This window comes from Syngnathus typhle, linkage group LG13 (assembly GCF_033458585.1).
Source record: "Syngnathus typhle isolate RoL2023-S1 ecotype Sweden linkage group LG13, RoL_Styp_1.0, whole genome shotgun sequence".
NCBI lineage: Eukaryota > Metazoa > Chordata > Actinopteri > Syngnathiformes > Syngnathidae > Syngnathus > Syngnathus typhle.
In genome coordinates, this window is record NC_083750.1 from 9,547,376 (window position 1) to 9,560,887 (window position 13,512).

General features: G+C 45.2%; 2 protein-coding genes and 1 long non-coding RNA gene across 3 annotated transcripts; 2 read left to right on the top strand and 1 right to left on the bottom strand.

Annotated features, from left to right (window-relative positions):
* The first annotated feature begins 1,714 nt into the window (after positions 1–1,714).
* LOC133165260 (5-beta-cholestane-3-alpha,7-alpha-diol 12-alpha-hydroxylase-like) lies at positions 1,715–4,006 on the top strand. The gene has a single exon (XM_061294775.1). It carries the CDS (start codon positions 2,008–2,010, stop codon positions 3,538–3,540), a length of 1,533 nt encoding a protein of 510 aa, XP_061150759.1. The 5' UTR covers positions 1,715–2,007; the 3' UTR covers positions 3,541–4,006.
* A 1,157-nt stretch (positions 4,007–5,163) lies between these two features.
* Positions 5,164–13,400, top strand: gjc2 (gap junction protein gamma 2). Its single transcript, XM_061294780.1, has 2 exons — positions 5,164–5,386; positions 11,402–13,400. The coding sequence occupies exon 2, from the start codon at positions 11,431–11,433 to the stop codon at positions 12,670–12,672; it is 1,242 nt and encodes a 413-aa protein (XP_061150764.1). The 5' UTR covers positions 5,164–5,386; positions 11,402–11,430; the 3' UTR covers positions 12,673–13,400.
* Positions 10,023–13,379, bottom strand: LOC133165269 (uncharacterized). The gene is made up of 2 exons (XR_009717553.1): positions 13,240–13,379; positions 10,023–11,253 (listed from the first exon to the last, which is right to left on the bottom strand). It is a non-coding gene; the product is annotated as an uncharacterized LOC133165269 (long non-coding RNA).
* Positions 13,401–13,512: the final 112 nt, after the last annotated feature.

Sequence of the window (13,512 nt, forward strand, 5' to 3'; positions counted from 1 at the left end):
CATGCAATTCACATTAAAGTCTGCCCGCTGTACACATCGGGAACATTCCAAAAGTGTTTTGTCCCTCCGCCAAACTGTGTTCAAGGTTCCATCTTGGAAGAAAAATAAATCTCCCTTGGTGTGCCTAAATCTGAATAAAAAAATAAGCCTACAAGTGTGTTTTTTTTTCAATACAGTGGTACCTCAACGTTTCACCCAGTCATGTCTAGTTGCTCTGGAGTAACCTTCTCGATTGATCCATCCGCTGACCTGACGTAAACACACAACATTGTTTGTAGTCAGTCACTAATGTGGGATGTCCACACAGAGAGATGCATACAAGTCAGGCCTCTGTTACAAAAACAGTGTTACTGGCTGCTTTGGTTATTTTTGAAATTCTGATCAGAAATGTTGCTGCGTCATTTAAGGAAGTTTATTGACTACGGATCGACATGACATCATCGGTTAGCCAATTTGTGAGGGAGTGACATTTATTTGTTTCCTGTCGTATTTGAACTTATCATCGACCGTAATCGGCGCACGTAATTGGACTTTGGCATCGACACTTTCATACATTGTACAATACATTTGTTCCAAGAAGTTGGCCAATCTTTTGTGATATCCAGTGAATGAAAATAAAATAATCATCAAATAAATTTGACCCTTGATGTAATCTAAAGCATTAAAATACAACATGCACCTACTTAGTCTCCATTGTCCTTCCATGTTTGTTTACAAAAAGCCCGGCATGGTTTGCACTTAACATTAACTGCAAAAGGAAATTCGCCAACATGCACCGTACAAAGTTTTTGTCATTGAAGTTTGATTTCATAGCTGGACGTGACGCCTCAGCTTCAGAAAGAAGTGACACATAAAGTCAAAGAAGAAGCACGGCTTTTGTTTTGACACAGTGTTTGACAATAAGAGGAGTCTGGCTAGATTTGTGTCAACAAAAGAAAAAAAAAAAAAAAGTCCTCTGCACCCAGCTGAGGAAAAAATGCCTTTGGGAATAACCTTTGGAAAATTGCCAAAGAAGCATTCGCAACAAATAGCAACAAAGCAGCAGTGCTTTAACATTAGCTGCAAAAATATTTTGTGCTATTGCGTAAGTTGAATGAATGGATTTTGGACGGCGAGAGCCTGTCCAATCTGGTGGCTGCCTTTTCGCCTCCATCCTGCTGACACACTTACAAAAAAAAACATGAATGGAGCTGTAGTGAAAATGATTACTAAAGAAAGTGTCAGAGTGGCGGGCAAACAATGGAGGCTTTGACGGAGGCCTCCTCTGCTCTCCTGAGAGCGCTGCCTGTACTTGGTGGGGATCGCTTTTGATGAGAAATGAGCCATTGTCTCACGTGGTGTTGTCGTGTGCGAGCGTAGCGCGACAATGCCTCTGTTTTGGAGTCATTTACTCGTGACAGGTATTCGGATGGTGTGTGTGCTAATATTTTGGAAAGATCAGTGATTGCTACGTAAAATCTGTGACCCAATTGTTGGGTCACATTTAGCTTTAGCGTAGCACTGCAAGGGCCCTTGATCAGTCTTTTGAGACATCAAAGAATCTGCTGTGGTACTTGTTTGCATTCTCGCAGTGTGATGTCCGTTTGTTTACATACTCGCTGGGGTCGTTGCACCTGGACTGTTTGTCATCCCACCACGGCGCAGCAGGCCACACGATAGAACAGGGTCCCATTTATCCGGTTAAAGAAGAGACGAAAAATGGTTAATCCTCCTGTTTATGGTTTTACTTTTGTACACCATAAATGTTCACGGGTCATTTTTTGGTACACCGAAAACCTTTACAGGTCAACAAGACCCGCTGCACGTTTAACCATTACAAAAACAGAACACATTAAAAAAACATTAGATCCCTACCGCAACCACTCTTCTTGTCCCTCAAGTCACAGCCAGGTCAATATGTTATTATTATATTAAAACTGAAAACTATGGGAGGGGCCAAAACAGCATTTATATTCTGGCCGTGCATCTTCTTTCCAAAGCATACTTGCTCCGTCAGAGGGATCAGTCATGGGTGGGCTGGTGCTGCCGATACTTGTTGCGCTCTTCACGGCACTGATGGGAGGATTGTATCTTCTTGGGATGTTCAGACGGCAGAGGCCAGGAGAACCCCCTCTGGACAAGGGTCTGCTCCCTTGGCTGGGCCACGTCTTGGAGTTCCGCAGGAACATGTTTAAGTTCCTGCGGAGGATGCAGGAAAAGCACGGAGAGGTCTTCACCATCCAGCTGAGCGGCTTCTATGTCACCTTCCTGCAGGACCCCTTGTCCTTCGGACCGTTCGTCAAGGAAAGCCGGGAGAAGCTGGACTTCAACAAGTACGCCAAGCAACTGGTGCACAGGGTCTTTGGCTACTGGTCACCTCACAGCGAGCATCATCACCTGCAGCAATCCAGCAACAAGTATCTGAAGGGGGACGGGTTGGAGGTCCTCACACAGGCCATGACGAACAACCTTCAGGACCTGATGCTGCACAACCTCGGCAAAGAGCAGCGTACCTGGACAGAGGATGGCCTTTTCATGTACTGCTACAATATTGTGTTCAGGGCGGGCTACCTGGCCCTGTATGGCAACGTGTCCCCCAAGTCCGAGGACGGCTTGGAAAAGGCCAAAGAGAAGGACAGGGTGGAATCGGAGGCCTTGTTCTACAAGTTCCGTGCGTACGATCAGCTCTTCCCCAACCTCACGTATGGCATCCTGCCTCCCAAGAAGAAACTGGAAGCGCGAGGGCTCTTGGAATACTTCTGGGATACTTTGGCGGTGCACAAGGTGAAGACTAAAGACAACACCAGCGGTTGGGTGTGGGAAATGCAGCAGGTGCGGGAGGAGATGGGCATGGACAAGGCCATGATCGACAGGTACATGTTACTCCTCCTGTGGGCCTCGCAGAGCAACACGGGCCCATCTGCTTTCTGGCTGCTGATGTACATTATGAAGAACCCGGACGCCATGGCAGCCGTCACAGCCGAGGTGGACCGGATCGTTCGTGAGTCGGGCCAGGAAGTGAAGCGCGGCGGGCCGTTACTGAACGTGACGTATGAGATGCTGTTGAAGACCACCGTCATGGACAGTGTCGTAGAGGAGACCCTCAGACTCCGCGCTGCGCCCCTTCTCGTCAGGGGCGTGCTCCAGGACATGTCGCTGAAGATGGCAGACGGCCGGGAGTTCTTCATCCGCAAGGGGGACAGGGTGGCGACCTTCCCATACACTTGCGTGCACACGGACCCGGGCGTCCACCCTGACCCGCTGACCTTCAAGTACGACCGCTTCCTCAATCCCGACGGGAACAAGAAGACGGAGTTTTACAAAGACGGCAAGAAGGTGAAATACTACACCATGCCCTGGGGCGCCGGCGTGTCAATCTGCCCCGGCCGCTTCTTTGCCAATAACGAGCTCAAGCAGTTCATCTTCCTCATTCTGGTCTACTTTGAGTTTGAGCTTCTGGATCCCAAAACGGAGGTCCCCGAAATAGACATCCGGCGTTGGGGATTTGGAACCATGCACCCCGACAGAGAAGTTCCCTTCCGATACAGACTCAGATATTAAAGATGCAATCAAGTCGGCCTGATCTACCACCATCCCAAAACGTGGGCACCTGGCTTTCAGACACAGCATGTAAAGAAGAAAAATCAGCCACCACAATTTGTCTCAGTCTGATGAATTAGAACATTGCGTCACAAAACCAATCACTTCGCTTTCAGTTGATTGCATAGTCTAAACCGTTTTCTCCATTTGTCAGATGCAATCGTGGGTGTGCCAAATTAGTAGATCATCTTTTTGCATGCTCAATCTGGTTTGCGCAAACCTTTAGTCGGACCGCTTGACATACTTGGCGGGTTTGCCTCAGGATTAAGTTTAAAATGATTATGGAAGAATGTATTTATTAAAATAATCAATAAAGCAGTTGTAATTATGTATAGATGTAACTGCTGTCAATTTGACACAGAATTGGTATGTAGTCTCATACTTTTGTTTCACTTGGTTTGTGTTTTAGTCTCAGATCAACACGATGTGTTCAGCCTAACCCTTCCTCATAAAATAAAGTATGAAAAAAAAAAATACTGTGTGCTTGTGTTTCATCATGTGTAATAATTGCAAGGGCAGAAATCGAACGCAATGCACAAGTAGTACTGTCTGTGTCTCCATCATAAAATATCTTTTTACTGTACAGTCCATGTTTTCAATATCACGTTAGCATTTGTAACTGGCACACAAGTATAGAAATGAACCAGCCGCTAACTCACTAGCTACAGCCCTTTGACGCTGTGATTAGCGACTCGTCAATCAGTTGCTGCGTCATTTAAGGAAGTGGTTTATTGACTTATTCATTAACTTCAAACTGGCGATCGACATCATCGCTTATCCAATTTGAGAGGCGTGAGGGTTCATACAGTTGTTTCCTGTCGTATTTGACTTTTCCTCTACTGTAATCGGCGTACGCAACTGGACTTTAGCATCGACACTTTCATACATTGTACAATACATTTGTTCCAAGAAGCTGGCCAATCTTTTGTGATATCCACTGAATGACCCCAACAGTTCCAGCGTCATCAAACTGGGCACGACATTTTTAAGTCATCAAATAAATTTGACCCTTGTTGTAATCTAAAGCATTAAAATACAACATGCACCTACTTAGTCTCCATTGTCATTCCTTGTTTGTTTACAAAAAACCCAGCACGATTTGCACTTAACATTTACTGCAAAAAAAGATTTCGCCAACATGCACACGTTTTTGTCATTGAAGTTTGATGGCTACATTTCATAGCTGGACGTGACACCTCAGCAGCAGAAAGAAGTGACACATAAAGTCAAAGAAGAAGCACGGCTTTTGTTTTGACACAGTGTTTGACAAAAAAGAGGAGTCCGGCTAGATTTGTGTCAACAAAAGAAAAAAAAAAAAACTCTGAACCCAGCTGAAGAAAAAATGCCTTTGGGAATAACCTTGGGAAAACTGCCAAAGAAGCATTCGCAACAAATAGCAACAAGGCAGCACTGCTTTAACCTTAGCTGCAAAAATATTTTGTGCTATTGCGTAAGTTGAATGAATGGATTTTGGACGGCGAGAGCCTGTCCAATCTGGTGGCTGCCTTTTCGCCTCCATCCTGCTGACACACTTACAAAAAAAAAACATGAATGGAGCTGTAGTGAAAATGATTACTAAAGAAAGTGTCAGAGTGGCGCGCAAACAATGGAGGCCTTGACGGAGGCCTCCTCTGCTCTCCTGAGAGCGCTGCCTGTACTTGGTGGGGATCGCTTTTGATGAGAAATGAGCCATTGTCTCACTTGCTGTTGTCGTGTGCGAGCGCAGCGCGACAATGCCACTGGACACTCGCTCAGCATGCTCATCCATAAAACGTACAAAAGATCGCCGCTCTATCCAAGTGGACAGGTAAGAAAGGCACTTTTGGAGTAGCTTGCGGACCGTTTGTGTGTGTGTGTGATGATCTTTGGAAAGATCAGTGATTGCTACGTAAAATCTGTGACCCAATTGTTGAGTCATATTTAACTTTTGCGCAGAACTGCAAGGGCCCTTGATCAGGCTTTTGACACGACAAAGAATCTGCTGAGGTACTTGTTTGCATTCTCACAGTGTGATGTCTGTTTGTTTACATACTCGCTGGGGTCGTTGCACCTGGACTGTTTGTCATCTCACCACGGCGCAGCAGGCCACATGATAGGTCATGGTCCCATTTATCCAGTCAAAGATCCCTTGAGGGGACAAAAAATGGTTAACCCTCCTGTTTATGTTTGTACTTTTGTACACTCAAAAATGTTCTCGGGTTGTTTTTTTTGGTACACCAAAAACTTTTACAGGTCAACCAGACTCGCTGAATGTTTAACCATTAAAAAAAAAAAAATTCTAAAAGGGTGTCCTTTTTTCATCTTGTCCCTAAAGTCCCTCAATAAATATGATTTTTAGGCATCAGGTTGATCCATTTGTTAATTTAAAATATCGTTTTGACAAATATTTTTAATTCAAATATTTTTCAATACATTTGAAGAGTCCTATTTTTAAAAACTCTCATAATACAGTACAAATATATTCTTTAGAGCAGTCTTCTCACGCCAGGAAAAACAAACTTCTGTAATCTATGGAGGAGCTTCTCATCTTGTGGCCACAAGTTGCAATGACAAGAACAAAAAAAGAAGCAACTCCCTTCGAGTTCGTCATAAAATTGAACTTTTTTTCAAAACCAGTCCTTAACCGTTATTTACCCTTTGTTTGTGCGCTCACCGTCTGACCTTGACCTCATGTCAATGATTAACCTCAGACACGCTTATCACGGCCTTCAAAAGCTGAGTCATGCATCATCTGCTAACAAGAAACCGATATAATGTGCACATAGTAGGGGCTGTCGTTGCGTGAATAAAGTGCCAGCGAGCGAGTGTGGGAGATTCCCCGTGGCGCCCCCTGCACTGTTGGTAGTTCACTGAGTTGGACTGAGGCATCGGAAGAAGAAGCAGGAGGAAGAGGAGCAAGATGCAGTTAACATTTCTCTGCTACTGCAAATGACCCTGACGAGGTCTGCCGTTCCCCCGGGCGTGCCCTTGCTCGCACCCTATGACACGGCTGGTTAAGACAAGATAATGTCAAAGATGAAGGCCGCCCCCCCCTTTACGATGCTCTGCAGGCAAAGCTTTGTTCTTGCCTTCCTTTGGATGGGAAGTTGGATTTTAGTGCCCTGATGGGAGAACATCATTAGCCACAGAAAGATGAAAATCTGACGTGGATTAAAAACAGCAAAATATGAATTTAAAAGAATTTAAAGTGAAAAAAAAAAATGCACTGTGCTGCCTTGTACAAGTGGCGACTAAATTGCCAGATATGCCAGCAGGTTGTACGCTGACTGGGCACGGTGACTCCCGTTGTCTACTTGGGTGGGAGATGTTAGAACAGCGACACGCTCACGCATGAAGCCGGCAGCCCGGGCTCATGTGCGCGAGACGCAGCGCAAGTTTGCTGGCGCCCACCTCAAGGCTCTTTTCATCTCCGTCGCTTCAGTGGAGCCGGGCCTTAGTCAAACTGGCACGGGACGCGCTGGGCCCGCGGGTAGGATAGGCTCGGCTGAGAAAACGAGGAGCCAGATGAACAAATGAGATAGGACTGCCACCACTCTCAGGCAGCCTATGGGATACACACCCCCACCCTCGACACCCCTTCTCCCATCTCTCAACGGCGCCCCTCCCACCCAAACATTTTAATGATAGTGCCACACAGCACAGGCGGCGCGGGAGCTGTTGCACGTTCTGGTGTCTTGTGTCACTCTTCTCCGAGGAGGGGGGGGGGGGGGGCATTTCCGAGTCACATGGGGGCAGCTCGATCCGTTACATAAACTCAGACCTCCACAGCCCCGCAGTCTGCTCGCATCAACTCTGCTCAGCGCAGCCGTGTGGCTTAAAAAAAAAAAGACGTGATGACATTGGCGGCGGCCAAGGAGAGTTGTCGACATCTTCGTTGGGCTACGCTGCCAACGCTCACAGCTCACGCTGACCTCTTAAAGGTGAAGCACGCTCGAAAAACAACAATGCCGAGGCCTGTCTCCTAGGGGAGGTCCTATTAAAAAATTATTCTTATTCCAAAGTTATCCAAATCATTTTACAACTTTTTTACAACAATATATTTTACTTTGTTCACTCTTCTCATTCTACTTTTTCTTGAAAGAAAATTGTAATTGCACATTTTTACACAATATGTTTGGGTGACAACACATAATAGCGACATTTGCTTTCCACGACCCCCCCCCCCCTTCAAATATAACCATATGAATATTCAAGAGTACCGTTTGGATGCAGCACGTTGCCAGCCAGACCTTGGATGGCGAGCAATGTCAACGCATGTCTTACAGGAGAAAAGCTGCGGGCGCTTCAATCAATAGTTATCAACATGAAGCACGCTGTCCCAAAGCTAGACTAGCCTGAATTATCAAAGGACAACAGGGTGAGCGTCTCTGTTGTCATTGCTCTGAATCTGCTGCTAGTTGGGCTTGGAGCCACTTTGACTTTTGGAGTGTTTGGAGACAGAGAAACTGGTTCGAGGACTGGCCGTTCGATTAGGTACATTTGCACTGTCTGAAGAGATTCAATATGAATTTTCTGGTTTAAATTTTCTTTTTAAAAAGGTGAGTTTCAGTTGATCCTGTCAGAGTTCGTTTTATTTCCTCTTCTCTTATTCTATTCATGACATCAAATTGGCTTTCCAAAATGCCAATGGCAAAAAATGTTCATTTTTCTGATCAGTGCAGGGTGAAACAAAAGGTTAACGCCTCCCGTATGTGCTCTATTTCAAGCGAGGATGTTGGTGTCAGTATCGTGTTTCATTAAATCACTGCGACCTGCGAGTGTTAATCGTCCGTCACGGGCAGCCACTTCCACTTACTGTCGAGGAACACTCACTCAAAGCGACGTCGACTTTGACCGCCTCGCAATGTTCACTTATCAGCCATCTGCGTCGTTTGGACGAGGCGAAGATTTTTGGAAGAAGCAGCAGGGAGAAAAGTGTTGAAAGTTGAAGGGAGGGAGAAAGATTAGCCAACCACGTGCTTATTCGTCCCCGCGGGATTGCACATGTCAAAATCCTCACTGCTCACTCCAGCAGCGTGGCCCGTCTTCTTACCGGGGGTGCTAGCTACGCCACATCTCCTTCGTCACACGGAGAGGGCAGCCTGCGAGGCCACGGGTCCCGCAGGCCCGCGTGGCTTTTCTTTGGACTGGAAACTACTCAGACAGCACTAAGATCCTCTCGTCTTGTTGCTTCTCCACTGACAAATCTGAGACAATCACGCTGATGTGATGTTACAATCTGCGGGTGGTGCAGATTCCTAAAGTCCCTTTTTTTTTTTCCCAGAGGTTATTTGCGGAAAACTCATTAGTCCGCTGTTTTTGTCGTCCGGCTAAAGCAATAAAAGTATTATCCTGTTTTGATGGCATCTAGTAAAGTATTCTTCTGCCTCCCAATCGATTTAGTTTTAAGCATTATATGGCCACTGTGACGATGACCAGATACAAGCGGGATACAAAACCGCCATCTGTCAATTTGACTTTTGACGGATCCCTTCCCGAATATGACAGCAAGCTTGTCCATGCTCCAAGATGGAAGATGTAAATATTATCATTACGACGTGACTGAGCGGATCTGCACTCAAGCCTCTCATGTCTCTAAAATCTGAGACGTGTCTATTTTTTATGTTTCAGGCACGGCGAACTCAGCCCTTAGTGACCTCAGTTGTCCAAATCCTTATTTTCAATTTTCTGTTAAAGAAACACAAATTCATTCTTGTAATATTGCAACCCCCCCCCCCTTAAGTAACTATACCTTTACTCTTGTAATATTTTAACAATCTTGTTTTGTAAAAGCTTCATTTTAATTTCAATTAAAACCTGGCAGCATTCTAAGGTAAAGGCAACACGACTCTTATTGAGCCTGGTCAGACCGCACAGGTGTGTGTGTAGCTTAAGCTATAAGGAGAGAGATGGCGAGAGAGCGAAAGAGCGAGGTGTATATATACAGAAAGAGAGAGAGCGAGTGAGAGAGAGGAGAGAAAACGTGAGGAACCCTCATGGTCTGTGTTAAAAATGTTGCACATGAGCGCCAAGTGTGTGGGAATGAACACGCTCCCTCACGTCGGTGTTCATATCATTCTGCACTCCCATATTCTTACATCTCAACTCTTGAATGAGGGTCTTCTGCCAGAGGAGGATTTTTTTCCCATTGTTCTTCCTTTTGATTAGTAAGACTTCCGACATGCTCAAAAAGCCGGTGTAACAGAATCCGGACACCGGCAAGAATGTGAGGAAGGAAAACTGATCCAAAAAGAAAGTCTTACGTGTTTTTGGAGGGTTTTGAAGGGGTCTGGGACTTTAGGATGGAGGTGGTGTTCTACGCCCTGGATTGGGCAGGAGACCTAAAGGGGGATCTTTAGGACGGGAAATGCATTTGCCACTTCTCCAGGTGGGTTTTTGGTTTTTAGCAGATCTCTTTGTAAAAATCGCATAAATTACTGTAGTCACATAAATTGACATACGTATACATTGTTGTGGAGTTATAGTTGGTTCTTTATTTGCAAGACCTTGGGTTGTTTCAAGTACACAATGCACTTCAGCAGATGAAACAACGTCATAGTTCCGTCCACAAGCAGGAATAAGGTAGAGAAGAATAGGGAGGGGAAAAGAAGGAGCAACATACATAAGGCAGACATTTGTTCTGTTGTCTCCTGAATGTCCTGTTATCTACTGAATGTTTTGTATCTGTGCTCTGATGGAGCAACTCTGTTTGTATAAATTAATAAGAGTATTTACACATTGCTGTTGCTCCCTCTTCAACATATATTGATAGCAACTACCTGATCATAAAATAGCAAAAGAATACGTGGTGTAGCAGTTAGACTTCAATAGGCATCTATGGAGATCCAATAAAACAAACAAAAAAAAGGGTTCATATGACAATTTTTTACCTTGGCTGTAATTTGCAATGGTGCTGAACCGCACTGCATCACACTGTGACCTAAAATTTGTTTTTGTCATTTCGAACATGGGGGATGCCAAATTTAAATGCCTTAATTTTTTACACATATCACTCAGTAGGTGCTATAGATTTAGAAAATCCATATGAACGGTGAATGTTGTATTGTTTAAAATTGGTTTTTAATAATATATTTTTCAAATATAATTTGTATTTTATTAGATTATCATTAAAACCTTTTTTAATAATTAGTTATTTATTTATGTACTTTATCATCTGCAAACAATATTACAGAGGTCTACTACTGTTCACGTTGACCTTGAAAAATATGTTGAGGACCCCAACATTTTAAGTATAACAATTTCTGTAAAATACTAAAATATTTTGACTATTTGTCACAGTATTTTAAAAAATATATATAACACATTGTGTTCATTTTAGAATAATGTAGGAGACTAAATACGCTGTTTAAATGACTCAAAGCTCTCCTTGCGCGGTTTTGGATGACATCAGCTGACCTCAAGCGCATCGTAGTCACTTTAAAGTTGAAATTTGTATGGAAGTATTCATGGCGAGGCGGCCCCGCATGTCATGCCATCCTGAGGCACACTTACCCACCATTGATGCCATCTGTCTCCACGAGGCCAAAGGCTTCCCCAGTGTCGGCAGTGCTGGATCATAAGGGGGACTGTTGGGTCACGCCAGAGCCTCTCCTGTTCCCTCAGATGGCAGGGGAGATGGCACATCCCACGCCGGGGAGCGCGGGGCGCCGTGAACTCATCGTCGCGTCAAAGAGACTGTGAAGAGAAAGAAGGCCAAATATTTTTTTCTCCACTGCTCAAAAAGTAGCACGCTACCAATAAAAATGACCACATTACCAGACAAGCAATAGATCTCAAGTTCCTACATTTAATGACTTAGTTCTGTTTTTTCTTCTCGCCACAGACTCTGGTTGAAAAGGTAGCGAGGGCAACATGAGTTGGAGCTTTCTCACGCGTCTGCTCGAAGAGATCCACAACCACTCCACCTTTGTGGGCAAAGTGTGGCTGACCGTGCTCATCATCTTCCGCATCGTGCTCACGGCCGTCGGGGGGGAGTCCATCTACTCGGACGAGCAGACCAAGTTCACCTGCAACACCAAGCAGCCGGGTTGTGACAACGTGTGCTACGATGCCTTTGCGCCGCTCTCCCATGTGCGCTTCTGGGTCTTCCAGATCATCATGATCTCCACACCCTCCATCATGTACATGGGCTACGCGATCCACAAGATCGCTCGCTCCTCCGAGGTGGAGCGGCGAAGGGGTCGCAGGATCCGCAAAAAGCCGCCGGCTCACTCGAGATGGCGGGGAAGTCACCATCTGGAGGACGTCTTGGAGGGGGAAGATGACGACGCGGAGCCGATGATCTACGAGGACACGCTGGAGGGTCCCGAGTCCAGAACCGAGCTGGCGAAAGAGCAGCCGAAGCACGACGGTCGCCGAAGAATCCTTCAAGAGGGGCTGATGCGGATCTATGTTCTTCAGCTCTTGTCACGAGCCGTCTTTGAGATTGCTTTCCTTGCGGGACAGTACCTCCTGTATGGCTTTCAAGTTAGACCTTCCTTTGTGTGCAACCGGATCCCCTGTCCGCACCGAGTGGACTGCTTTGTCTCCAGGCCCACTGAGAAAACAATCTTCCTTCTCATCATGTATGTCGTAAGCTGCCTCTGCCTCATCTTGAACATTTGCGAGATGCTTCACCTGGGAATCGGCACTTTTCGAGACACCCTGCACCTCAAGAGGAACCGGGGTCGGCGGAGTTTCGGCTACCCCTTCTCCCGCAACATCCCCGCCTCCCCTCCCGGATACAACCTTGTGATGAAGACAGACAAGTCCAGCAGGATGCCCAACAGTCTCATCACCACCCACGAGCAGAACATGGCCAACGTGGCCCAGGAGCAGCAGTGCACCAGTCCGGACGAGAATATTCCCTCCGACCTGGCGAGCCTTCACCGCCACTTGCGTGTGGCCCAGGAACAGCTGGACATGGCCTTTCAGACATATCAAACGAAAAATCACCAGCAGACCTCCAGAACCAGCAGCCCCGTGTCCGGGGTGACCATGGCGGAGCAAAATCGTGTCAACATGGTTCAGGAGAAGCAAGGTGCCAGGCCCAAGTCAGCCACGGAGAAAGCAGCCACCATTGTAAAAAATGGAAAAACTTCTGTCTGGATCTAAAATATTTTCTATTTTAACAGTTCTGTATTAAGGACTGCACTTGAAGACCTGCGCTACTTTGGACAACAATCAGAATATTTTAAGGATTACAGAACATAGCGGAGAAAACTGTCTAGAATTGTCTTTGTTATCTCCCAGTGTCATTTTGTGCTTTAACATGCAACTAGTTGGTTGTCTCTAACTTGACTAAACAGAAACCAAGAGTGTTACGAGCAATTCATTGACTGCTGCCAAGCTGGATTTATTAGCCGAATTGTTTTGGTTTTGATTGTTTTTGGAAAGAAGGGTAGAATATGAATGGGTTTGACTTTGATACTATGTATAGTATGAATGAGTGTTGCTGGAACCAGATTACATGTGACATATTTTGAGAAAGAATCATTACGTTCCTGAATGCTCTCCTGCTAACAGAACCATTCGTTTTCAGTCACTGCATGACCCCCCCCCCCCTTACACACACACACACAAAAAATCACATTTTAAAAGCAAGATAAATTGTTATTTATACCGTCATTTTGCTATCTAAAGGAGATGCATGCTTTACATAGGTTACAATAGAGAACCCACCTTTAGCAAAGAAACTACAGATCCTTATGTTGTGCTTTTAAAATGGATTTTAACGTTTAATCCTGCCTTCACGTTTATCATTCATCAAAGTGCCTCAAACTTTTCAAGACTGTTCTTGTATTTTCCTCTGGAAAAGAAAATAAAGTTATTGGTTAACTCTGTGTTTCCCGCAGTTATTTATGAGCCAGAAGTGTTGGACATTTAATTTAAAAAGCTAATGAAAACAAGTGTGACTTGACTTGAGTCATCCTGACGAAGCATTTATTGACATCG

Bases quoted from the DNA above. Each gene is read 5' to 3' on its own strand.
- LOC133165260 (XM_061294775.1), top strand. From the start codon at position 2,008: ATGGGTGGGCTGGTGCTGCCGATACTTGTTGCGCTCTTCACGGCACTG.
- gjc2 (XM_061294780.1), top strand. From the start codon at position 11,431: ATGAGTTGGAGCTTTCTCACGCGTCTGCTCGAAGAGATCCACAACCAC.